Genomic DNA, 27,503 nt, shown 5'->3' on the forward strand with positions numbered 1-27,503 from the left:
CCTTTCAGAAAATTTCCCATCCACTCTGAGCAACGTATGAGAAAGCTGAAACATGCCAATGACTTCGTCTAACTTTAATACCAACGCATCCAACAATGGTTGATGCATTAACTCTCATTTATCTGAATCAAACAATTTTAATTAAATAAATAATGAGCAATGCATACAGCAAGCAGTTAAAAAAAAAGTATACCATTCTTAATTTAACATGGATATCAGGTGCTGTAACTCTGCAGGGGATAATCAACTCCTTTCCAACAGTTGTGCGTATCATTTCTGGTACATTTGTGTGTAGCTTGATAAATGGGTTTTGTGTGTCTGCAAGGAAGAGGAGAAGAAAATCACAGTAAATGACATAAGAAAAAAATGCAACCAAAGCCATTACCCGATGAATTACATTCCCCATTTAATTAGGCCACATGGTGATTTATCTCAGTTATACGCAATAATCACCAAAGTAATGGAGAAAGGTGTTTATTAGGAATGCAAACCCTTTCCTGGCTTATTGATGTATTCATCTTGAATTTATTCATCAAAAAAAATGTGGAAAGACTTCAAGCAAGACAGATATAATAAAGTGAAACAGTATTTCAAAAATACATTTGAATTGAAAAATATTGCACACTGGTTAAAATGAGGAGGAGAGAAAGGTGGGGGGTGGGAGACCCTAAGTATCAAAACAACCTAAGGTTTCCTTTTTTGAATATCATCCAAGGAAAAAGCTGATTTTTTTCTTAAACAAAAATAACTTCTGCTTTGTTTTGCAGGAGCTACAGTTATAAAAGCGGGTCAACCAAGATTTTGTACCTCCAGTGAAATGTTGCTTGTTACTACTCCCTTAAGGCTCATTCATCCTTGTCACGAAATTAAAAGCTATTTTCCAAAAGCAGCAAATGTTGCAAAGCAGCTTCCTGTATGTATAACCTGCAGGCCATTTTAAATACAAGGAAGAGCTGCCTTAAGTCTCTAGACTTTATGTCACCAGTTGTTGCTGCTGCCCATAGTGTGCTAGTGTGGGTCACTGTCATCTTCTGAGGAAATGACAGGAAAGAGATCCAGGATACAAAAAAAAAACATTTTCAGTCTAAGAGTTACATCCATGGTCTAGTTGCAACCAAAGGTGACAGTCATAGATTACACAACAGTCTTTCCTTTTTTAGAAGAATACTAACAAATGTATATACCTTCCATAGTGTGGTTTCCTTCTCTTTAGAAATCAGAAATACATTTTTAAACACAAAGATCTACTTTCCAGATATTTTATGTGAATGTCTCAGTGTTATCCAAATGATCTATCAAACATAAGGTCAAATCTTCAGGGATTTCAGGGATACAATTCATTCATGAGTCCCTTTGGGAGAAGGGCGGTATAAAAATCTCAATAAATCTAAATCTAAATCTAAATTTTAGATTTTCTCAATGGGTTTCAAAACACTTTTGGGAGATGGAAGCATATCAGTGGCCAAAGTTTTTGTCCAATTTTCTTTTCATTCTTGTTGGGGGTTAAAAAGGAGAGTATGGGACAGGGACCTTGGTCAATTATCTTTCCCAGCCTTCTCCAAAGCCCTTCCCAAACCATCCAAAGTTGTCATTGGGGATCTTATTTTAGACTGTTCGGTGGGTTAAAGCTAGAGATAATTTAGTTTCCAGAAATCTCCCACTTCTATTCCCATATTTAGCCGTTCCTGTCCAAAATAGCTCACTTTAGCCAATATCCTACAATTAATTTTTGGAGATCTTTTTTTTTGAAATTTTTCTTTTGTAGAAAAAGAAAAGAACCATTCAAATTCAAATATTTTGCCCCCAAATTGTAGTGGCAGGATCTGGGATGCTAGGAAGCTATTCTTGTTCTAGCTAAAAACTATATTTTCAGTGTTAATTTAAAAGGCCAGAAGCAAAGTATTTATTTAAGAACTGCCAACTTCTCTAGGCAAAGATCTTTCAGGACCCCTTATATTAATTAGTTTATCATATTTCTTTCCCAATAAAATTAATGGTCAAGTAAATGGGAACTGAGGAAAAGCAAAAATCTTAGAGTTAGATTTTAACTGAATTGTTTTCAAAGGTTGAAAGGAATATATTAACCCACCCAATCATTTTAAACATTACAATATACAGGAAGGTTCTTTTATATTTGCAGTCCAAGGTAAGAATCTTCCCTGAAAACGCTGCACTACAAAGACATAACAGTTGTTTTTGAACAATTGCAAGACGAGGGAGTCCTGGTTGGCTTAAAGGGGAGCTATGAAGCCATTTCTAAGGGAGACCTCTCTGCATCCTGATTAGTTTTCACAATATTGGTGTAATGCAGGGGTGGAGAACGATGGCCTCTTTATGATCTGTGAAGTCCACCAATCATAATGTTTAATGAAGAGAAGGACAAGAGGGGACATGATAGAAGTGTTCCAATATCTCAGGGGCTGCCACAAGGAAGAGGAAGTCAAGCTATTCTCCAAAGCGCCCGAAGGCAGAACAAGAAGCAATGGATGGAAACTAATCAAGGGGAGAAGCAACCTAAAACTGACTGTTAGAACAATTAACCAGTGGAACAACCTGCCTCCAGAAGTGGTGAATGCTCCAACACTGGAAGTTTTTAAGAAGAGACTGGACAGCCATTTGTCTGAAATGGTGTAGGGTTTCCTGCCTGAGCAGGGGGTTGGACTAGATGACCTCCAAGGTGCCTTCCAACTTTACTATTATGATTATGATTATAAAGGAGCCATTGCTCCCCACCTCTGGTGTAAATGTATTTGAGAATGATCTTGGAAGACAGGAGGAAAGCGGCAAACTCGACAATGGTCAAGTAAGAGGCAGCAGAGCCCACACAAGAAATGAGAGTGTGGCAAATGTCTTAGAAGGGATCCTCCCTAGTTTTTTCAATTATAAAGGGAGTAGGGAATGATGTACTTTCAGGCTTGGGAGGTTGATGTCAGTCTTGTGAGGTAGTCCAGACAAGAAGCACACCCCCAGAAGTACTAGCACTGTGTGATCTATAATCTATAATTGAAGCAGCCAACACTGGTGATTTCTTTAAAAACACATTTTACTGAAGCAACCTTAACCTTGTTAAACCATCAGTGATGTTTCTAATTCTCACACATGACAATAAGCCACACCAGACTAACTACATCATTAAACTGATGTGGGACAGTGAATTTTTCCAGTTTTTATCACCTTTCTCATCTACCACTGCTATATTTTCCCCCTGGTTTTTAACATTTTTAGCTGTAACTGCCCAGAGTTGTTGGACGCTATATGTGTTTTTTTAAAAAAACGAGGCAAAATGAGTGGACCTAATGAGATTTTTCCATTTATCTCTGGGTTTTAGGGGCCTTTCTCTGAAAAAAAAATATTAAACCAATTTTAGGATTTTCAATAAAGTTGCTGCATACTTCCCATCCATGTTTGGCAGCTTTTCTGCTGAAATTTGGTGGTGCAACTATAGGTAGTTCCAGAGGCCTCGGAGATGGTATTTGGTCTGGACACAGTACTAAATCATTAACTACAATTTACAAATTGCAATGGCTCACTTCACAATAACATGTTGAGCCAAAAACCACATTCCAGCTTACCGTGATGCATATATTTGGCTACTGCTACAGTTATAAGTTGAAAACATTCAGGAGTACATTTATTCACTAGTATTTCTTTTGAAATAGATTGTCCTTTTCTGTCCTTATTTGGTTCATTGTCTCTATTGATCAAACTACAGGAAGTGTTAAGTGTTTAAGCCAAGGAGATCATTCTTCCTCTCCTGCCAGATCCTACAGTAGTTCTGCATTTGGAAACAGTTGTTCTGCATTTCTAAATACTGCCAAAATGCTGGAAAAGGTACTTCTGAGTAACACAAATTGTCACCATAGGAAACAATCCAAGGATAGTCACAATCTTATTTTTAAATACGTGGTCTGCCAGGAAATAATAATTTCAGTGTTCTTCATGGCTCTTTTATCTATTTCTATTTTTTTTTCACTCTACGAGCAACTATGCCATATTTTTCCTACATTACTATGGGCTGATTTAGTCATATGACAGCTGATACTGCAAACAAACCCTGGCATAATTTACTTTACTCTGGTACAGGCTGAAAATGATAATAAAATATGAAGTTGATTATTTGGGGAAAATTGTATCCATTTCTCTATCACATAGATCAGACATGTCAAACACAAGGCCCGGGGGCTGGATCCGGCCCGCGAAGTGGTTTCATGTGGCCCGCGAAGCCATCCTGGAAACAGTGAGGGAACAGCCCCCACTGCCTTGGCCCTGGCCCAGAGACCCTCCTTCTGCCAGAGACCCTCAGATCTGTCCCACTCCTGCCCAGGCCCCCATAGGCACTCTTGATGCAAATTATGTAGAGCTGGCCACGCCCACCCAGTAGGCCATACACACTCTAGCCACGCGCACCCAGTAGGCCACGCCCACCCTGGCCATACCCACCCGGCCCCCTGAGGGCAACTGCAATGCTGATGCGGCCCTCAATGAAATTGAGTTTGACACCCCTGACATAGATAAAGAAAAGAACTTCCTATGGTGGTATTGAAACTTTTTCTACCAATAAAAGGTTTATATACTTTTCTGAATGTAAAAATCTATTCTTATTTATGCTACAATCAATATCAAGCAAGTGAATATTTGGCATAGAAAACCTCTTAATCAACATTGTTTTTTTCAGAAAAATAACCATATAAAAATGTACATGTTACAAGCTCAAGTCTAAGAAAGTAAATCCCAGGACCTGAGAACTTTCACCCATCCCGTTTCCATCTGAAGCAAACTTTCTACCAAGGCAAAAAAAAGAGCATCATTTAGTACATATTCTATTTCAGAGTATTTTGAGCCATTCTTTCTAAAATAAATCCATAGACTTTGCTGGGATTCTTTCTACATCAAGTTCCTGTTATATAAATATACATTACTCAGGACTGAAATGACCTGGGGCCTCAAAACTGGACTTACTGTAACTATCACTCACCAGTCATGGAGAATTTCAGTTTTCAGATACAATTGCTGCTTCTAGAGTCGAAAGGCCACATCTCTCTCATTTCTCGTGGTCAAATGGCTTGTTTTTGTATCCTACTGTTCTTATAATTAACCATTTGTTCCTCATTTACATGTCAGTTTAAAACATGTTACTTACTTACAAAGAATTCTGTCACATGGGCTGTATCAGAAATTTAGTTTCGGAGAATTTGAAACAATTGTGCTTTTGAGTTAGGTATTCTATGAGTTTTCAGATGCACCTACTGTCTAAGAGAAGTTTTTTTATATATATATTTTGACTTTCAATATTTTGAATTACAGCTCCCATAAAGCTTAGCTGGGACTGCCCTGCAGAAAAAGTAAATAACAAGCTGTATTTTTTGCCAGCTGAACTGACTGTCATCTATATGTGCTCTAACCTGAATATAGGGACTATCACCCACATGATTTTTCCAATATTTTCTAGTATTTTGCCTTATGAAACTAGACTCCAAAAGATTTGGTGGAAAATTGATGACAGGTTTTGGCAAAATATTAACATTGATAGAACCAAGATTTGTAGATTTGGTATCTTGAAAAAAGGAATTTGGGAATGACTAAAGCCACAATAAATATCTTAATATTGCATATTAAATATACATATTATAATGCAATAACAGTATAACATGATTATTAAAAATTCTTTTGCATCCTTCATTAATTCCTTGTAGCCTGGAATATGTGTGCTTAGACCGATCTAGAGGTAGAGATTGCCTTGGAGTGAACTACTAGACAAAAAATGAACTGGAAATTACAGCAATTTCCCAACAATTATGAGGTAATCATAAATGTCTGTGAATATTCAGTTTTCACTGTACAGTCATTTCTCTAGAAATCTTCAGCCTTCCAACGCTTTAAATGTCAGTGGAAGCTATCATGAGGGAACTGACCTTTTTCAATGAGCAGGAAGGGTTTAGAGTGACAGAAAGAGTGTAACAGAAAAGCATCCTTGTCTCCACCATGAAATTGCAAAATGTCCTCAAGAGAAAATTTAAACTCTCAGCATCCTGATAATAAGGTAGAAACCTGACATTTTAAGAAGTTGCAAAATAGCATTAATCAATCATAGAGTTGAAATTTAAAGGTGCACAGATCTTTAAAGAGTGCTTCATTGCAATAGAGTAAATTGTTCCTTTATAGCACTTTACTTAGCAACGCAAGGAGGGAAAGATGGTACAGTGGTTAAGGCACTGGGGACAACCAAATCCTAGTGCATTTGATCTATGGAAACTCTCTGGATCAGTGTTTCTCAGCCTCATCAACTTGAAGTTGGTAGACTTCAACTGTGCGAATTCCCCATTCAGTCATACATGTCTTAAAGTTGATGAGGATAAGAAACACTGACTTAGGTAATTTGTTCTCACTTACTCCTTCAGCCTGTCCTATCACAGAGTTGTTGTGGGGAAAAATAGGCAAAGAAAAAAGATTGTATCTTTTACTTTGCTTTGATGACAATGGAAAAACCACATGGTCAAGATTATCAAGATTGTATTCTAGAGTAGAGTTGATTAATGGATGTGAGTCAAGTATCAACAAAGTAAATAATAAAACATTAATTTCCTATACATCCATTATATTGCTTCATGACATTCTGGTGTTTTTTTCTGTTGGCAACGATTTGATATTTCACACCTTTTGGTTGAGACACAGGTACAGCATTATCCTAGCAAGGACATTACCAGCTGTGTATTTAATACTGTGGACATGGCTTAGATAATATTTTAATCATACTCTAAAACAGTTTTGGTATTCTTCCTTTCAGATAAGGCTAATGAATAATTTTAATATTGCATTTTGAACCAACACCCCAGTAGTATGACTACTGCAAGAGGTATCTGACCACCTCCCAATCCTTATTAAAAATTCTAAAGAGAGCACGGTTACTGGTGGGACAATATTGGAAGAAGGATAGTTTGCCCACTGTAGAAGAATGGGTGTTTAAAGTTTCGAATCTTACAGAAATGTCTAAGATTTCTGCTTATCTGAAGGATCATTCACAGGAAAGATATATTTCAGTTTGGAGGAGACGGATAAATTATAAATTATATTCAAAACAAATATGGGACTAAAAAGTACCATTTGGCTTATGAGTAGATTTTAGTGGGATATTGTTATTGGTACGTTGTTGGTAGTTATGTTAAAAGAGAGTTAAAGCGCATTATGAATTTGGTTAATTGTATATTATGTATAATTTTTATTTAGAATATGATTATTGTAACTATAATCCTGTATTTAGCTCTGGGAAGTGGGGGGGGGGGAAGTGAGTGGGTTTGGGGTGGGAGGGATTTGGGGATATATTGTAAAATTTTGTTTTTGTAAAACTCTTTAATAAAAAAAAATTCTAAAGAGAGCCAAATTGGGTTGGTAAATTAAACTATGAGGCAAAAGACTTAACCAAGGATCAGAATGCCTGCAGGTCTAACACAATTGTCCTGGCTTCTATGACTACAAAAATATGCTCCTGAAAAAAGAAGGTACATTATCAAGTTTCAGCAGAATATTTTCTTTGTCTTCAAAATAAAAATTCCAATTGGTTTAACTAACTTCTTTTTCAAAAACCTATCAAATTGCCTCCAAAATTCAAAAAATTCCCTCCCTCATAATTACTAATTTTGTCACTGCGGTATTGGTTGGATCACTTAGTTTAATCCTTATTCTCAGATAGTTTTACTGCAAACAAAACCTCATACCCAAGTAATGACCTATTGCAGCTAAATACTGTATGTAACAGGCATCAAATGATTTTATTGCACTGGCTGTTTTATTGCACTGGCTGTTAGAAAATACAGTTGAAGGTCTTCTACACCAGGGCTTTTCAACCAGTGGTATGGGTACCACCTGTGGTACATTGGCACCTGGCAGGTGGTACACGACCATCCTAGAAAAGTGGTAGTGGGGGAGGAGAATGAGCTGAACCGGTGGCAGCACCGCACAAGCCTGAGTGAGAGATGGCTGGAGCTGCAGGGCTGTCAGGGCTCAGCGGAAGCCCCAGGATCAGTGCTTCTTCGGGGCTATCAGGGCTCCGTGGAAGAGCCAGGATCAGCACCAGGCTCCAGCTGGAGCTCTGCGCTGATCCTGGCGCTTCTGAGCCCAGAAAAAGCACCTATCAGATGGAATGTTACAGCATCTCCAGGGTCTTGTGATTTACATTCAGATGCTTGGCAACTGATTCATATTTATGACGGCCACAGTGTCCCAGGGTCATGTGAAGTGACCAAAATTTGCTGCAACCACCCAGCAGATGGGGGGAATAAAAAACAAACACACCCCACCCCTGCTGCCAATCCTCAACAGAAATGCTCACAATAATGAAAACCTCGGACAAGAGGAAGAGCGCCGCCAGGCGGGCAGGCAGGTGTCTTGCTCGGCTGTGGCTTGGGGGGGCACTTTTTTCAGTGCCATTGTAACTTTGAACAGTCACTAAGCGAACTGTTGTAAGTCGAGGACTACCTGTACTTCATCACTTTTTTCCTTTTTTTTTTGGTCATCAAGTTTTTGACACCTTGCTAGGTGACTGGTGGTACTCGGATGTTGCCATATCCTAAAAGTGGTACAAAGTGTGAAAAGGTTGAAAAGCCCTGTTCTACACCACTTTAGTTTTGGCCCTAAGTGTCCAAGCAGAGAGTGAGTGAACAAAATCTTCAGCTAGTTTTTCTGATGTTATAGCAAATGGGTTGCAATTCATGTATAAATACAGCGGTACCTCAGTATTTGTTGTTAATTGGTTCCAAGAAGTGCGACAAGTACTAAAAATGACAAGTGTCAAACAAACCACATGACTTACCACATGATCCTTTTTTTTGCCCAGGAAAGACTTCCAATGTCAGTTACTTTCCAAGCATGACCAACCTCCTGTCTGTCCTCTGCAGCCATCCCTTGCTTTAACAAACTTTTTGCAGTGACCTTCCCAGCCTGGCCTACTTCCAATCCGCAGCCATCTCCCTTTTCCTATCTCAGTACATCAAGTACCAAAGAAACAACAAGTACCCAGACAACATTTTTGTGTCAAAATAGGTTGAGTACCACATTTGATGACTTTTGAAGCAGTCAAGTCTGAGGTACCACTGTATGTCTTTTCCCCTTAGCTATTGTGGAAATGCAGCAATCTGTAAAAATCATTATAAAAATAATCGGATCTTACCATTAATAAATACATATATTTTAGATACGGTCTTCTTTTTTACATCACTTGAGGCTGGATATTTGCAGCTGTAATATCCTGTGTCAGTTGCTTGAGCAATGTTCAAAGTCAGGCTGCTGCAGAACTGCTTGTTGTGCCTTCCACAAGCATAAGTCATTATATTCAATCGGTTGTCGTCCCTACTTAGAGTTTCAGGCAGAAACCAAGAATGGGGCACATTTCCGCTGCAAATCCAGATTAAGAAAAAGACGAAAATTAGAATTAACTTTCTAGCTTTCCTTTTTATTACAATTAGCTATTTAGCTGTTATATTCTACAAAAGCAAAAACAACACAAAAGATTAAGAAGTTGCCCTTTTTATCCTTTCAAGGAAGGGTCTATTTCCCACCCAAGGTGTGCCAAATCATGGGTATATGATGACTCTATGTCACACTGAGTGAGGACATCACTTCCCTCTGATGCCAAGATTTGAATTTTCAGAATGATTTGAAAGAAGGGGCAGTGTTAGCACCCCTTAAACTTTGGTGCCCCAGGGCAGTGTCTACTTAGGCTTAGCCTAAAGCTACTCTGCATGCAAAATTGAAACCAGGGCTTTTTTTGTCATAGAACGCTCAGAACGGAGTTCCGGCACCTTTTTTGGATGGAACCTTGTAGGATAGGCAAGGCGGGTTGTATGACATGTGTGAGTTCTGGCACCTTTTTCTTTTACAAAAAAAGCACTGATTGAAACTATAGAAACCAAAGGACAACTGCAAAGGTCAGTTCAGCCAAGCTAATTACCTGCACAAGATGTTTAAAGTATCTCCTTCTTGTATGACATGATGCGCTCCGGTTATGTTTAACTTGGGGCCTTTCCATTTGAACCCTGAAATAGATCCTAGAAACAAAAGAATTATTAAAATCTAATTATCTTTGTATTGTTTCACAAATGCAATTAAGAAGAACTAGATTTTCCAAGTAAAAAAACCCTCAAGGAATTAAAATTATCCTCTGAATGAAAAAAGTTTTGTTAAATGTAACTTGATGATACTTTATTTAAAATGTAAGAAAAAAACAGAAATTATAAAATCATCGTAGAGATGAACAAATGATAGTTCTTGTAAATTATAATCTAGATTGGCTTTAGAATGGGTTTTCACACATTGATTTCTTTAAATATGTTGTACTGAACTAAATTCAATGGTAAGGTTCACTTATCTTGTTAGACCATCAACTGTGATCCTAATTTTCAGTGAAAGAGTTCACACATGACAATAGTCTCACAACACACTCTGTCATTAACCTGATGTGTGACTCCAATTATTCTTTAACAATGGAACATTGCCAATATCTAATGTAAAACCATAATTAGTTTTGTTTCCAATAATGCAGACTATAAAAAAATATACTAAACAGTTTTCCTTATAGCAGCAATTATTATGGTTGGTTGCAGTCAGCCAGATGTTCAGACAGGATTTAGCATTTTTATCCACCTATTGAGTCCTTCCCAAAGGCCTGGGATACACAGATATTATTTGTCGATAGTGTTAAAGGTATTACTTGAAATATAAGCTATTCTAAGTAAATTTATTATTATGTATAGATTAAATTCACAATCTAAGACTAGTGGAAACTTAATAATGCAAGTCCTTACCAAGCACCTAAGAATTAGTAAGTTAGCATCTAAGAATATAGGCAGTTCCAAGTAGATTGGAGGTATTTAAAAAAATATATTGGGATGTTCAGGGCTGATAAATTCAATATTTCCAGCTATCAAGGAAGTCCTTTAGGTATCACTCCAAAGGTCCCAATCCCAATTCATACAACAATGGGGTTTTTTTGTCCATAAGCATACAACTTCAGTCTCCGAGTCACAATATTTTGTTACTTTTTCCAATTGTTTTTCCTCAGTCCTAGCATCATCCAGAATAGCAACATCGATGAACCAGACATTCTTCTTTTCAATAAATGTTATATAATACATATTATGAGCAAGATGCCTATCTGTTTGGATCTTAAAGTTCCATGAAGTCTTAAGCCACTCATTTTCCAAAACCTTCTCAACTTGATGATCCCAGTAGCTTTTACTATATTCGCATCCAAATCCCTAGCAAAGTTTCCAATGATTAATTCTGGCAACTCAGTCATAATGCTGTTTGCAGTAATTATTATTCTGAAATATTTCTGATTCACCCTGCACAGAGAATCTTGTGGTCAAGCAAGGGAAAACAGAGCAATTTTTTTTTCGCTTTCTTCTAGCACTACAACCAAGTTTACTAGAAAGGAAATCAGAACAAAAGAATTTCATCACTCAGAACATAATTAAACTGTAATTTAATATTCAAAACTGAATGTGATGTCAATGTGAAAGTAACTTCATGGTATAATAAATGTTACTTTTTTTTACCTCAAACTATGCTGGCTCAGAAATTCTGGAAGCTGACCTCTACTCATCTTAGAGTTGCTAAGGTTGAGAAATAAATGTTAGTGGGCTGACATTCAAATTTCCCTGTATCAGAAGCAATATTTCCGCAAGAGAGCTCTTTTCTTGTGATAAGCCTGTATGTCCCATAAGAATAAGTCATGTTGAAGGTGATTACTGGATTAAGATAAGACCCCACTTTCTCCCTGGATGAATCTTGCTCCCTTCCTCCCCAACTTTGTCAATTTTAATTCATATATAATATTACTATTTATTCTTTTAATGCTTTATATTGGCATTTTTATTGATTGATTGCAATTCTCATTGAGTCATCTTTAGTGAGATGGGCAGCATATAAATTTAATGAATAAACGAATAAAACATTTTCTCAGCATTGGAAATTTTTGTAGGGGGAGACATTATAACTACTTTCTGGCATCCTGGTTATCTGTAATGTAATGAAAGTCTCTACTTGGATGGCAAATTCACTTTTGTATACTTTTATGTTAAAGTTCTCAAGATTATTCCTACTAGAAAAGCCAACTGATTCCTGAAAACAAAGGCTATAAGTATTAGTCACTATACGTCCTGCTGCCCTTTAATGGATAGGATGTCAGTTTTAATATGACCATTTCTGATGCCTTGCTAAAATTCCAGCAGCAGACCATATTAAGTAGCCAAGAAAATGCTGTATAACATGGTGCCATGTACATTTTATTAAATGGCAAGTCTTTGCGTAAACAAAATAAGGTCTCAAAAATAGACATATTTTAAAGTAATTCTCTTCTGAGTTTCTGCAGTCTTATATTAAGCAAGCCCTATGTATGCCATCTTGAGTCCTAAATTGTTCTGATCCAGCCTACTACCGGCCCTGCAGAAAAGGCAGGGACAACCCCTTTACAAAAGGCAAAAGGCTGGAAGTAAGCCCACCAAATTTATTTACACAAAACAGATCCAAAACAGAGCAAACTGAGCAAAACAAAATTCGAACCACTAAAACAGAAGCTATTCAAACGGTTGCCTTCAGCAACCAGTCCTCCCACACATTCCCCTTTTAAACAGTTTCAAGGTGTGGCTTCTCTTTGCCTCCTTCCGAGGTGCCCCATTGCCTTCCTCTGTTTACTCCTACTTGACTGCCTCCTGCTTTGGGCATCCTTGAACAAGGCCAGCTGTGGGTCATCTTCCTCCAAGCTGTCAGGCTCACACAGCTGGGTCTGAGTAGTAAACAGATGGGAGGGGCATGGCTGAGAGCTCTGCGATGCCTCAGAACTGTCCTCTGCAGGCTCTCCAAACACCTCCTCCTGCTCCTCCTCTGAATCATCCGACCCAACTGCCAAACCCACAGGCTGACCCTGAATCACAACATAAATGAAAAGTGAGATACTGTAGGAAGCTACAGAGATGACCTTTAAAGAGACTATGCAGAGATGGTTACAACATGTGCAAAACATGTGTTGAGCCCAGGAAACAGGGAAACCATTAGGAAGTCTGGCCCCTCCTTGGGGTATTAGTGGGAGTGAAGAGAATGCATAGTCAGACTAACAAGACTGATACCAGCCCTTTGAAGATTATCAGATTAGGAAACTGACTATACAAATGGCTAGAACCAAATCTTATTTGTTCTATAGACTACTGTAAGGCAATCTTGCAAACCTAACCATGTTCCTTCCCCTCTCTTTTGCATCCCAGGGAATCAAGAAGGTGTCAATCTGAATCTCATCTCTAACCCATAACATGTTCTTCAACTTTCAAATGTGCCCACTAAACTTGGGCAGGGCAGATTTTATTTATCTTGACAGGTACTATGCAAGATATCTACTTCTCAAGGAACTACAAACTACAACTAAAGAGGAACTACATATCATACATACCCAGAGTGCAAAAATCTAGATAATTACTAGATGGCAGCCAGCCAGAAGGATCTATCATTGTATCTACTGTAGTGGTTGCCTGGATTTTTTAGGCAAGATATTGTATGTCAACTTATAAATGAATGCATGAAGATTAAGGCAGTCGGCACAAAACAGGCAAAATGTTATGATTACTTTTGAGGGAGTGCTTCACTTGACCTTTAATCAGAGAGAATTCCATCTTGAAAATCTTTACAGCCCTTTTAGCTACCTGCCCAAAAGATTTGTATGCCCCCTAAGCTAGGACAAGAAATAAAGCAATTTCACAATGACAATGACTGTTTTCATGTTTGCACTATGTCCCTATATGTGGAACATACCATGCTTGCTGATTCATCTCTCATCCTAAATAAAATCAAACAAATCATATTATAGTTTATTGATATGAGTTCCCATCAATTTAAGCTCTCCAGCCTATTTATCAGCTTTCCTCGATATATAATGAATATTCCATTACATTATTGTCATAAATATCCACATCTTTGTATAAGCTCCTGTCCATAAACTTAAATAAAGCTTTATTTTTCCTATGAATATAATTCCTATGGATTAGCACATACAGTATGGAATTAGCACATAAGAAATGGAATATCTTAAGTTTTCTTCTAGTCCAAGCATATTAGTCACATGTTTGTATCACATCACACAAGTGAGTTTTGTATTGAATATTGACCAATTAAACTTATATTGCATAATTACATCATTTGATCATGGTATCCATAATGCACATGCTATTCCTCCCATTCACCACCCCTGTGGTTGTAATACTGAGTGGGGCTTTTAATCTTTCACTACTACAGTATCCCAAACTGTTATTAATGACTTTGATGGACAGAAAGGATGCTTACCCAACTTGCACATGCTGCAAAACCAAGTGGATAATATGACAGAAAGAAAAAAACATCAGAAATAGAAGGAAGGATACCTGCATTAATGATACTATTTGTTGCAAAAGATCTTGAAATAGTTAATCATTTTTCTCTCTTGCTCCAGAATGCCAATACAAACTAATTAATTTCAACTATGTATAGGCAGCTTTCAAAGGAACACCAGTAAACAAAAAACCTTCATAACAAAAACAATTCAAAGTAGAAGCTGTAACCATGAAAAGCGGTGGACTTCCCTTCATTACAGATGTTCAACAAACCTTCCTTTGGAAAAGGAGAGGCTGGGAGGTATCTGAACAGTAGCCTAGGGAGAAATGAGTGTAAAGATTACAAAGGGACACAAAATCACACCGTTTCAATGAGAAACACATGAGGAAACATTCTCATACCTATTAAGATTATGATCCTATCATACTGATACCCATATAATTTATGTGCTTTGTTTCCTCAAGAGAAAGTCAAACAAGTCTTGCTTAATGAAATTCACATTCCTCCCAGCCTCTCCTTTTCCAAAGAAAGGTTTGCTGAATATTTATTATGAAGGGAAATCCATCACTTTCTCTTAAGTTGTGATCCACCCATTGGTAACAGAAAATAAAACCAGCATAAAATCCCCTATCCCAATTCTGCCTCAACGGCCTCAATACCCAATTAATGATCTGACTTCCTTCCAACCTAATAGACTTGATAGGTCTGAGACTGTCCTTGGGAGAGAAAAAAACCTCACTGCTTTCAACTAGCAACAACGTAATGCTGTTTTTCTCATGAACAAGATCAATGCAGCTCCTGTAGGAACCAACATGAAACTTGCTGTTGTCTTTCATGGTTAAGAGCAAGTGAAGATGTGACCTACAATTCTAAACCTGTCTTCATTCCCCTTCAATTCCAGAGTTTCTTTCATTTCAAACTGCAACAGGTATGAGGGCCAAACAAGAATTACTACAAACACATTTTTTAAGTCAGTGAGCTTTGTCCCATAAAGCTTTAAAAACAAATTATAATGATTATTTCAAGGGAAAGAAGGGTAAAAAAAAATCTTCTCACTCATACACTCCTCATGCTCTCTAGCCTCTCTGCCAGGCATTTTAGCCACAATGACAAAAGTTCCATTGTCTTGTATCACTCCCATTTCCTTTCCTTTTTATATTTTAAGGACAACAAACCATGCATTACACCCCAGGGATAAATGCTTCAATCTTACTTGCTTCCTTTGCTCTATCAGTCTCTGTGGAAAGATGTTCATCAATTCAAGGAATGCCCATAAAACCATAAAGAAAATTTGATACAGAAGATACATGAAAATCATTTTTCCCAAGTACGAATTGGTTTCTATTTCCTTGGGTCTATTGTATACTATTATGCAACAATCACATCCTGATAATGGCAGTTTCTCCTTAGCTTTATAAGATTGCCTTCATCTCTTCCATTTAAGTCCATGAAAGATACAACCTTAAATTGACATAGTACCAAATATGTTGATGTATTATTTTGTTGGACTTTTTCAAGTTTGGAGAACTCAAGCTGTACAGTTATTTTTTATTAGTAAACACAATGAGAGTAATAAAAACAGGATAGGCTCAATGTGTATAAGCTTTGTCTTAGATGTGATGTCAGTTGATAAATGATGTATGTGCCTGAAAGGTATTTTGGATGTTTTATCATGATTGGAATGCACCTCCTCTGTGGTCCCCAGGAAACTTTAACACAGACATTTCTCTCCCGCTATGGTAGCTTTATAGCTGTACTCATTAGCTTTACAAGCTCTCGTGTGTTGACTCCAACTTCTCTCAAGACTTCCAACAAGGTAAAGAAGAGAAAGACCTCTACAATTCTATTTAGGAAAGAGTTGGTGGTGTTTCTTGCACTATTCCCACTTTACCATATTTTGTACATATGCATTTCAGCTCTACCTTTTTGTTGCTACTGTAAATCCAGAAAGTAATTAAGGATGTGACAGGGTACTTTTGATGCTTATTTGCCAGTTTCCTTATTTTTGTTTCTTGCAATCACCCCATCTCATGATGTTAGAGACACAAAATCATTTTTCCCTCATTCTGGAATGTGGAAGAAAAGGTAAGACAACAAGCCTGAAGAAGCCCAGAAGAGTTCTGAAGCCTGATCCTCTTAATTAGTATCACAATGCCCATTTAATAGATACTATCCACAGTATCTGAAGATACAGTATATAGCAAGAAAAGCAGAAACAACACCCTACTCCTCCTAGTGAGATGGATGGTCTCTAAATAAATAAATCTCAAATTATTACTGTACCATGTAAATTATCAGTTGATGCTACACCACATGTATACATAGCTTATTTTCAAAAATTGCCAAAGGATGTTGCTCTTGTATTGGAAAACAACTTTGGTTATCCCCTTTATTTCCCCATATCTACTTTTGCACTTCGTTTGGCCTTGAATGGCTTCCTCAAAATCCATTATGCATGGAACTCTTTTTTCAGAATAGAAAATGAAATAAACATCTTCCTTGTCCATACAATGCTCCTGTTCTACATTGCCTTTAGCACAACTCTTTATTCCTTGCATTGAGTTAAAATCAGCGCAAGAATGCAATTCTGTTCCAACTTATATTGAAACAAGGGCCTCTGTATTCAAATTCAGAAATTACCATTGAGTGAGCTTGTATAGAATTTACATGATAATTTAATGTAACCGAAATCCATGTTATCTTTTCTCTGCGTCTCTTTATTCTCCTAATCTTCACTGTGTTCAGTTGAAAGTATCTGTGACAGAGACACTATTTAGAAGTAGAGAGTTGGCAGGAGCTCTTGACAGCATTGAGTCCAATCTTCTTCTCATGAGCAAGAATCCAGATTAAAGCAATCTTGAAAACTGTCAATCCATTTTCTGTGGGGAAATTTCTAGCAAAGGAAAGCTTAGTAATTAGTTTCACTGTCAAGTAGCTTTGATCACTAGGACATTCTTTTTAACATTCCACCAGAATCTCTCTGGTTGATCCTCTCTAAAATCCTCAACATAAATCAAATATGTAAACAAAAATAATTTCAGATACATTAAGGAGATCCCCAGCAGTTCATTCTTGTATTAGTGGAGAGATACATTCAATTTTTCCCATCTGTTGGGAAGCAAATACTTATGGTTCATTTCTACCCAGTTTCTTTTGCTTCAGAAACACATAGTTGGTGGTGATGCACTAAGATTAGATTGTTGCTTAAAAAAATGCTCAGACATTTGAGTCTTGCAGTGGAAAAAAAAGATAACATATATAGATCCTTAAATAAGTCTTGATTTCTGCAAAGATTCAATGATACTGTGCGGTATTTTAATGGACAAAAAAGAAAATTTAAAATTCATTTAGACCTAACTATTTCAGTCCAGGTTATCTATTAGAATTGGTTTCAGATTCTCTGTATCACTGGAAAATACGTACAGTTTCATACATATCTATGCTCAATAATAATTTCATTCAATTGTTCTCAAATGTTAAGCAACCCTTTGGAGTCTGCTCAGACATCTCTGTGCAGTCTGAATACAAGAAAGCAATGACAAAGTATTCAAGAGTTTTCTGAACGCAGGCCTGTCCCAAGCAGCTATGCAAGTTGTGGGCTACACAAAGGCATCATTGGGGGGCGGGGGGGGGGAGCAAATTAAGTTTTAAAAATCAATTCTCCATTCCAAACACCAACTGTGTGTGCTCACTTATGTCAGATTTTACTTCTTCTGAAACACTATGTATCACACAAACTAAAACTCAGTACCATCAACATCTTCTGGTCTGCATCTTGTTGCAGTATTTAATGGATTACTTACCAAACATAGCTCTCTAAAATTTGAAATTATATAGATGTATGTCATATATTTACTATTGCTCACTATTTGAATAAAACACAGTCTTTCCTTATTGACCATTTGTTCACTGACCATTGAAAGTTGCAACACGTAGGCCAGGCCTTGAAGTTGCAGCCATCACAGTCACATGACTATGTTTCAGGTAACTGGCAACTGGTGTGCTTATATAATGTTTGCAGCATCCTGTGGTCACACATGATGGTCATTTACAACTTCACATCTGGCTTCTGACAAATCAGTGGGGAAGCTAGCAGGAGTCGCAAATTGTGGTCATGTGACATTGCACTTAACAATTCATGGTGATTCGCTTAATGACCACAACTGGAACTAACCAACTGATGTTGTAAATCAGTCACACTCATGTGACATTTCACTTTAGAACTATGCTGCTTAGCAATGGAGTTGTTGCTCCCAATTGTGGCCAGCAAGTGAAGACTACTTGTATTTTGTAAAATAATTTATTCTTTCTAATACTGCATTTCTGACGTTACTTTAATTGATAGATATGTATTAAAGGTAGTCATGCTTATTCCAAACTTCTCATCTAGTCTTAACCATTGTCCTTTTGCCCAGTTTAAAAAATTAGCAAATAAAATTAATGGGAAGAGGCGGTAAAAAAAAACATTTTGCACAAAGATGTCTTAAAGGGCAGCAGGTGCCCTACCTGAACATTTAAGGTGCTAAAATGATATGTTTTGACTTTAACTATCATAACCTGCCTCGCTTTCTGAAAAGCTTCTGATTTGGAAGGTTGGATATGCTATACCTATTTGTTGCATTCAGAGAATATCTAGAAGTCAGCCCACAAAACACAGAATGTACAGTAGTTCATCAGTAAAACAGGACAATACAGATTTACTCAAAAGTAAATAACAATGTAAGGTTGTTCAAAATTGGTTTCAATATATTCAGTTACGGGCCAGGTGGAAAGAAGACCAGAAAAATGGACTTACAATGACTGATGAAAATTTGATAAAGCAAATTAGGAATCAGGGACCAGCACATATCAAACGGATATATCTTGCATTGATAGAGATTGATTCAGAAACAGAGCTTGTTAAGGATTGTATGATAAAATGGGCCCAAAATATCCAGGAAGTCATCACAATGGACACGTGGGAAAAGATTTGGGTGAGGAACGTAAAATTTACACAAGCTCAAAATTTAAGAGAGAATTTTTACAAAATGTTTTATAGATGGCATTTAGATCCTAAAAAGCTTGCAAGTATGTGTCCGAATTATCAGCCTAAATGTTGGAGGTGCGGTGATGAAGACGCAACATATTTTCACATATGGTGGACTTGTAAAAAGGTTAAGGCTTTTTGGATAAAAGTCTGGTGGAACATGCAGAAGATTTTTAAACAGAGGTTAAAGTTTTGTACGCAATTTTTTTTGTTGGGAATAATTACAGATGCCACAGTTGTGGACACCAAGTTGATGTTGAATTTAATTACGGTGGCAAGACTTTTGATAGGCCAATACTGGAAGAAAGAGGAACTGCCGACCATAGAGGAGTGGACTTTAAAGGTTTCCGACCTGGCAGAGATGGCGAAGATTTCGGCTTATTTGAAAGATCATTCGCAAGAACGCTATATTATGGAATGGAGAAAATGGATTGATTTTATCCAGAACAAGTATAGGGTTAAGAAGTTCTATGTAGCATTTGAATAAGTCTTCTTTCGTTTTTTTTCTTTTCTTATCTTAGTTTCTTTTTATATATATTCAATATTATTATTATTTGTTTTATCCTATATAAGCTAGAGAGTGATGGATTTTAGAGTTTATAATTGTTAGTATATGATTGCTTATGATTGCATTTTATATATATACCTTGGATTTAGCTCTGGGAAGTCGGGGGGGGGGGGAGGGGGGGAGGTAGGGAGGGGGGAGGAGGGAGGGGGAGGGGGGATTCTTAAAGGAAAACTGTATTTTAAAACTTTTCAATTAAAAAAAAAGTAAATAACAATGTATTTGATGAGACTTCTCTCAATGAGATTACTCTCTAAGGATAACTTTCAGTGACAACTCTGAATGGCAAATAAACTTTAGGAATATTAGTATGAAAAAGCATAGGATAACTAAGGCTCCCCAGACATGTTCATTCTTTATGACTTTGCCACAGGAATTGCCATAAAAATGACAGCTACTACTATATCTTATTATTTTGGAAGTAAACATGTAAAGCCTAACTTTCCCATTTCACTCCATGTTAAAATATGTATGTTTGCCTAGGCCCTATAGGCTATGTCCCCAACTGCAGTAAATGTTATTTATCTCAAAAAAGAAGAAAGAAAAGAAAAACCCTAGAGATATTGTTTTTCCATCTAATAAAAGGTAAAGGTAAAGGATCCCCCCTGCTCATGCGTCCTAGTTGTTTCCGACTCTAGGGGCCGGTGCTCATCTCCGTTTCAAAGCCGAAGAGCCAGCGCTTGTCCGAGGACGTCTCCGTGGTCATGTGGCCGGCATGACTAGACGCGAAAGGCGCACAGAATGCTGTTACCTTCCCACCTTAGTGGTCCCTATTTTTCTACTTGCATTTTTACATGCTTTTGAACTGCTAGGTTGGCAGAAGCTGAGACGAGTAACAGGCGCTCACTCTGTTACGCGGCACTCGGGATTCGACCTGCCAAACTGACGACCTTCTGATCAACAAGCTCTGCGTCCTAACCCACTGAGCTACCATGTCCCACTTTCCATCTAATAGCTATACCTAATAGCTGAGTTCTCAGTTTGGTGTCAATTATATATTTTCGGTTTGGCTTTTATGAACTTAAATTAATGACTCTGTACTTTACCATGGATTTTATCAATTTTCACTAATCTGCCATTTCTTTGTGTGTGAAGTATACAGTAAATGACTATGATCTACTTCTTTTAGGGGGGAAATCGCTTAGCAGAAAGCTGACCCAAAATTAGTTTTATTTATTTGGTTATTTCTCTAAAAGGAAACTTGAAGGGCTGCTAGCATTCCCAATGTCTTGTGTTAAAATATAAAACAGTAGGCTGACCGTAGAGCTTCTTCAGCCTGTGTGTCTCCAATAGTAACACTTTTTAAAGGATTACATATCCCTGAGAAGTGATGTATAATTTTTTTATGTGCAGTACTAATTGGAAATTAACATTTTTACATTCACATCCCATTCTGACCAAAATAGGTGTTATCCAATAGACAAATAACTTGAATGTCTTTAAACAACACTGTCAAAGAATGTTTCTCTATCAACCTATTTTTACTGTACAAACACTATGAAATTTTAAAAGTGAATTATGCTTAATGCAATCTTGGGATATTTCTTCAGAAGTAAACCGCTATAGTTCCATTCACATATTGCACTAAGGCAAAATTTGGTTTTGATTCACGAGTGTCAAACTCGCCACGTCAAGTGACGTGTCGTGACATATCGCAACTTTTTTTGCATTGCCGGAGCTGGGGTGAGCGTGGCCTCTGTATGATGCAACTGGCCCGCGGGCTGGCAGTTTGACACCCCTGGTTTAGTGTGTCAGGTGAACCCATCTGCTGGTGGCTTATTCAATTAATGATTGGATAATTAAGCAAACCATGTCTAACATGAGATGTGAATTAGTTCCCAAAGAACTAGTACATTGACTACTAGTGCATTCTTTTTCAGCCAAGGTTATATCTGGACTGAAGGTATTTTATGCAATAGAACAACTAGGAACAATTCAGCTGAATGGATCAGAGTACTGGGGGGGGGGAATTACTCTGGTCATAAGCACTAATATGCCGCCTAAGGCCTGAAAACCCCAATTGCTTAAGTCCTTAGCCACTTTCACCCCTTTCCAAAGCATCTCTCTTAAGCTGGCCCTCACAGCTTAAACATGACAAGCATAAAGATGTGCTTCCTCTCATCACTCCTAAATCTCTCAGTATTTGATTTATTTTGACACTGCGGCCGCACGGGTGCTTATGGGAGTATCTCGATACTCCCATGTTACACCACTCCTGCGCAAGCTGCATTGGCTTCCGGTTGCCCTCCGGGTGCAATTCAAGGTGCTGATAATCATCTTTAAAGCCCTGCATGGCTTAGGCCCGGGGTACTTGCGAGACTCAAATACTCTAAAACTCAAATACTTTGGCCACCTAATGAGAAGGAAGGACTCACTGGAGAAGAGCCTAATGCTGGGAAAGATCGAGGGCAATAGAAGAAGGGGACGACAGAGAATGAGGTGGCTGGATGGAGTCACTGAAGCAGTAGGTGTGAGCTTAAATGGACTCCAGAAGATGGTAGAAGACAGGAAGGCCTGGAGGAATGTTGTCCATAGGGTCGCGATGGGTCGGACACGACTTCGCAGCTAACAACAACAACAACTTGCGAGACCACCTGCTGCCAATGTCAACCTCCCATTGCCCGGTTCGCTCCCACAGAGTTGGCCTCCTCAGGGTTCCATCGTCCAGGCAATGCGGGCTGGCGATCCCCAGGTGGAGAGCCTTCTCTGTGGGCACACCGACCCTCTGGAACAAACTGCCCCCGGAGCTGCAGACGGCCCCTGACCTTCGGTCCTTCTACCGTGACCTAAAGACCTGGTTATTCCAACAAGCGGGCCTGGACTGATTCTAGTTTTTAAATTTGGTTTTTTTATTGGTTTAAATTGTTCCTATTTCTTACATTGTTTCATCCTCTTTTAATTTTTGTATTTATATCTTTTAACTTTTTATTGTTGTGAGCCGCCCTGAGTCCTCAGGGAGAAGGGCGGCATATAAATTTAATAAACCAAAAAACCAACCAACTGTGGGGATCATCTCTCATCCACACTGCTCACTTCTCTTGCAGGACGGGTAAATGAGGGTTCTAAGGCAGACCCACTGCTGATGTCGCCCCACCCCACCCCACCCCCACCCAAAGGCTCTCAAGGGAACACATTTGTCCAATACGAGGAGCGCAGCCAACCCAACTGCAGGTCAGTCACGGCCGAAGGTCTCTCTCCTCCTCCACCCCCACCCCGCGCGTTGTCCCAGCAGGTGTCTCCTGTCTCCTCTCGCCCGGTCTTCTCCTCGCCCGGAGAACTGCTAGTGAACTTCAGTCCTCTTATCTTTCCAGCGCTGGTCCCTTCTTCCTCCGCAGTTCAGCATACTGGTGACTTGAACGTTTGTCCCCCGGAGCACCCACGCACGGCCCCTCCCTTGCAAGGTATTTGAAGCTCACCAAGAAAAACACTGCAGCGGGTTGCCGTGTGGATGAAAATAAATCCAGCTTGACCGGAGCATTTAGCAACACCCTTTCCCGGAGGGCGGCGGCTGACTGTCTCTTTTGCGCGGCCAGGCCGGGAGAAAAAGCCGGTAACTCACAGCGTCCTCCTTCTTTCCAAAGGAAAATGAAGCCTCAGATTCTTCTCTAGGCTTTTTTTTTTCTTTTTTCTTTTTTCTTTTGCAGAGATGTTTGGCTTCGTAGCCCAGAGCCAGATTTACGGAGGAGGAGTCGCCGCAAGGATTAGAGTTAGCCGGCCACCCCATCTTGGTTTGTTGAATAAGCCACATCACACACATCATTTGCATCACACTAAACCATGACAAGCAAAGCTTTATGCTCAAGTTAGACGATCCCTGCCAAGCCAGGCGTACAAAGTTATCTGATTTTCTATTGTACCAAACTAAGGTGTCCGTCGTTCATCACCCGTCGCGGTAGATAAGGAAAACCAGGACACTTTCCCTAGGATCCTATTTTCCAATCCCCCGGCCAGTTCTGCTCTCTTTTAGACAATTCTCATAGACCTGTTGTCATTTACCCGTCAGAGCGAAAGCGCCAGGGGCATCCTGAAATAACGACACGCATGTCCCAAGTTTACACATTTGAAAATTCCGGGCATCCCAAGTCCCCGTTCCTAAAACTGATGGTCCAGGTCGTCGGAGGCATGAGCTCATTCAGAGCCCAACCTGTCCCGGGGGTTTCTCCTTCGCCCATTTTAAGCTGGGAGAAAAGCAAGGATCGGCTCAGCGAAATAGCAAAGGGAAGGACCAGCCCGTCTGCATCCGCGCTATGCTGCGGAGCCAGCAATTCCAGCTGTGGGCAGCGTTCAATCTAAGGCGCGCTCCATCTCGTGGCCCTTCTTCGTCCACAGGTGCCTTGGCGGAAAAGCCAGAGGGCGGGCAAGATCCGGGAGGAACCTTCGGGATTAGATTCTCCCGCGCATCCCGCCACCCTCTGGAGCCAGCCCGGGCACGAGCGGTCAGCCAAAGCTGTGCTCGCATCGCCGCCGGAACGTTTCGGTCCTCCGGCTGGGACCAAGACTCGCCCTCGCTTCCGGGCCAAGTCCGAGCTCAAGACACAGCAGCGCCGCGGACGGCACGAGGCTCGGAGGTGACGGTGCCCTCGGCCGAAACCCCCTCCCCGTCCCGCCCTGGAGCCGTCCTGGTCCCGATCCGAGTCGGAGAGCGTCGGGATCGGGGATCCAGGGGAAGCGGAAAGCGAGGACTGACGCGGGGCTGAAGCTTACCTGCTAGAAGAAGGCAGGATCCGAGCAGCCCGCCCAGCACGGTCCCAGGGAGCCCCCAGCTCAACATGCCGCCCTCAGAGCCCCACGGAGCGCCGCCGGGAAGAGAGAGAACGCCCGTCTCTGCCCGAGACCTGCTTCGCTAGCGAGCCCAAGCGTCCGCTCGCCCGGCGCCGCAGGAAGGCTTCTAACCGGCGAGATCCTCACTCGTGCCGGGCTCCGCAGGCAGCTGGGGATCCACACCTCGCGGTAGTATCCGAAGGGTGCTGAACTCACCGGGCTCAGCCCCTTTATAACTTCCCAGCCCGTATCCTCCTTTCCATCACGCCCCCCCCCCACACGTCACTTGGTCTGTTTCTCCCCCCCCCCCACTTCTCCCCTCCCCCTCCCCCCCATTTCCAGCGATGCTTCCTGGCGGGGCAAGGAAAGCGAATGCTCTTTCGGGCACGTTTCCATCTGGGAACCGGGAGCACGATTCTTCCTCTCTGGCACGCTCTGGACCGTCTTGGATCAGGCTGGGGAGGGGGAAGCGAAGCGATCTTCGTTTGGGGGTGGGGGGTGGGGGGGTGGGAGCGCCGCACTGCCAGGCTTGCTATTAAGGACATTCGCTCCCAAGTAGGTGAGCTGCTTTCTCACCCCACCCCACCCCACCCCGCCCGCCTTGGCCGTTAGGAAGGCTCTTTGCCAAGGGAAGGTGGCTCCTGTGAAATGCATAGATCAATACATGTGGGCAGTTTGCACCTTGGGGATCTTCAGTCTCCGGCACAAAATGTTTTCCTTTGCCTTTGACGCAAACGTCCCAACTTCTCCCTGCCGGATGACGGGAGGAAACGGCCACTCCAAGCCTTCTCAACCGAGATGCTCAGAAGTTGATGCGCTAGTTTAGTAACTTGCCTTGCCCAGAACGAGGGAATTGGTTTTGCTGACGACCACGACTTCAAATGGCATCTTTCTCCAATTAGGCTTTTCCAGTTTGGGGATTTTAAGGTTTCCCTGGACTTTTGGGAAATGGCCAACATTTCAGCCCCTTTCCTCGCAGCTTCTTTTTTTCTCCCTGCATCTTATATATATAGCCTGCCCTCTCGCAACTTTTTATCCATTAAAGTTATTTTCGAAATAGCCCTTGGGATGGAACTTTGATCATTCTAACCCCCTGATTAGAAAGGACTGGTTCATCTAATCCAGGTATGGGGCTCCGGGCAAGTGACTCCCTGGCTTCCCCTCCTCTATCCACCAGATCGGGGGGGGGGGGGGGACACCGGCCAAGTCCCTTTCCCTCAGACCAAAGACCTCTCTTAGGCCCCGCACTTGTTTGCCACAACGTGCATTCGCAACCAAGCGACCCTGCCTTCACGCAGGGTTGACTCCTGATACATTGATTCTGAACGTGGAAGTTCCACACGTTACACTCCCGGAAAGTACGTTTGCTAGACCGACGGGGACTGGAATGCAGAAGGATAGCCTATGCCGGCTGAGTAGAGCTTTGTCTTTGCGAGCTGAGACCTCCTCGCCAAGCATGACACCAAACGCGTGACACATTTTAGGAAAGGAAGCGGGGAAGGCACCTATCTCAGGAGCTCCGGCGCTTTCTATCTATCAAGAGCTAAACCTCGCCGTGACACGCTCGCATTGCACCACCCGCTGGTTATCTCCGAATGTTCCTCCCACCCCCTCGGAGGAAATTTCCCCTCCGCGGATATTACTCCAGCCCGGAGCTTTCGCTCGCTCTTTCTCGAGGCGGGCCTTTCAGCCTTCTCGCTTCTGAGATGGAAACTCACGACTCTCTTTCTTCTCCCGTCCCCCCCCTGCTGATAACGCAATCTCCAGATCTGCCCTGATTTCGGCGTGGGGGTCCACCAACGGAGCCCAACGGCCTGATCTGTGGCTGATTCCGGAACCAAAAAATCAAGAGGAATCTGGCAGCCCCATTTCCGATTAACACATTTTATTAAAAGGCCAGAAAATGTCGTGTGTCTTTTAATCCAATTTGCTAATCGGAGAAGGTGATACTAAATCCCCCCCCCCCGGATGTTTTACTACCCTCAATTAAGAGTAGTAAATCATAAGCACTAACAAATTACTCTTCCAGCCAGGTCAGGCCCTGTCTTGCTGCCCCTATCAATTCTCTGGTACTTTGCTGAACGGAAATGTTTAAAATCTGTTCCTGGTATACTTATTTAGATACCAGAGGGACAAATTGCCAGTGCTTTTTTTGTAAAAGAAAAAGGTGCCGGAACTCACACATGTCATACAACCTGCCTTGCCTACCCTACAAGGTTCCATCCAAAAAAGGTGCCGGAACTCCGTCCTGAGTGTTCTATGACAAAAAAAGCCCTGAATATAACTCGTAGAACAGCTCAGTGCACATATTCTGGAGAGAAGTTCCCTGATGGTGGGCTCCAGCACGAGCCCAAAAGCTTGGAAGAATAAACATTTGGTCCCAGTGACAGACTTACATTGGATTCTGCAGCATTATCCTGGGATACATCTATTTACCTCCATTCACTTGAAGGCCATTCTTTTGTGGAAGTCCCTGGCTTCTCACACTTGGTTCAGTTGAAGGAAAGACAGCAATTTCTCCCTCTGGGGCTTTTTCAGGGTGAGATATGGTGACTGCCCTAGACATTTTGAAATAATGGAAAGCCACCGCGATTGTGTACACATTGATCTTTGCAACAATACAGGAAGCTCAAAATCAGCACCTAGAAATAATAATAATAAAAATAAACCACATTCTTAGGAACCTTGAAAATGAAACAAATTGCAGGAAACATGATTTGGTGCAGTCCTATACATCATCAATAGGTAAAGGTAAAGGGCAAAAGAGTATTAGTGACATGGTTAAAAATAATCTTCTTATTT

The 27,503-nt window shown here is 40.5% G+C and overlaps 1 protein-coding gene across 1 annotated transcript in view; it reads right to left on the reverse strand.

Moving 5' to 3' along the window:
• The window catches only part of FLT1 (fms related receptor tyrosine kinase 1), a gene marked incomplete at its 3' end in the record, with an annotated part of 112,017 nt that extends 87,141 nt beyond the window's left edge, over positions 1 to 24,876 (reverse strand). Inside the window, exons 1-4 of the mRNA XM_083363101.1 lie at positions 24,645 to 24,876; positions 9,944 to 10,040; positions 9,164 to 9,387; positions 194 to 318 (exon numbers count right to left, since the gene is read on the reverse strand). Of these exons, the coding sequence (XP_083219227.1) occupies positions 194 to 318; positions 9,164 to 9,387; positions 9,944 to 10,040; positions 24,645 to 24,711 (513 nt within the window). The 5' untranslated portion in view covers positions 24,712 to 24,876. The remainder of the gene's footprint in view (positions 1 to 193; positions 319 to 9,163; positions 9,388 to 9,943; positions 10,041 to 24,644) is intronic.
• Between the last annotated feature and the right edge of the window lie 2,627 nt (positions 24,877 to 27,503).

This window comes from Vipera ursinii, assembly GCF_947247035.1.
Source record: "Vipera ursinii genome assembly, chromosome: 4".
NCBI classification, from domain to species: domain Eukaryota; kingdom Metazoa; phylum Chordata; class Lepidosauria; order Squamata; family Viperidae; genus Vipera; species Vipera ursinii.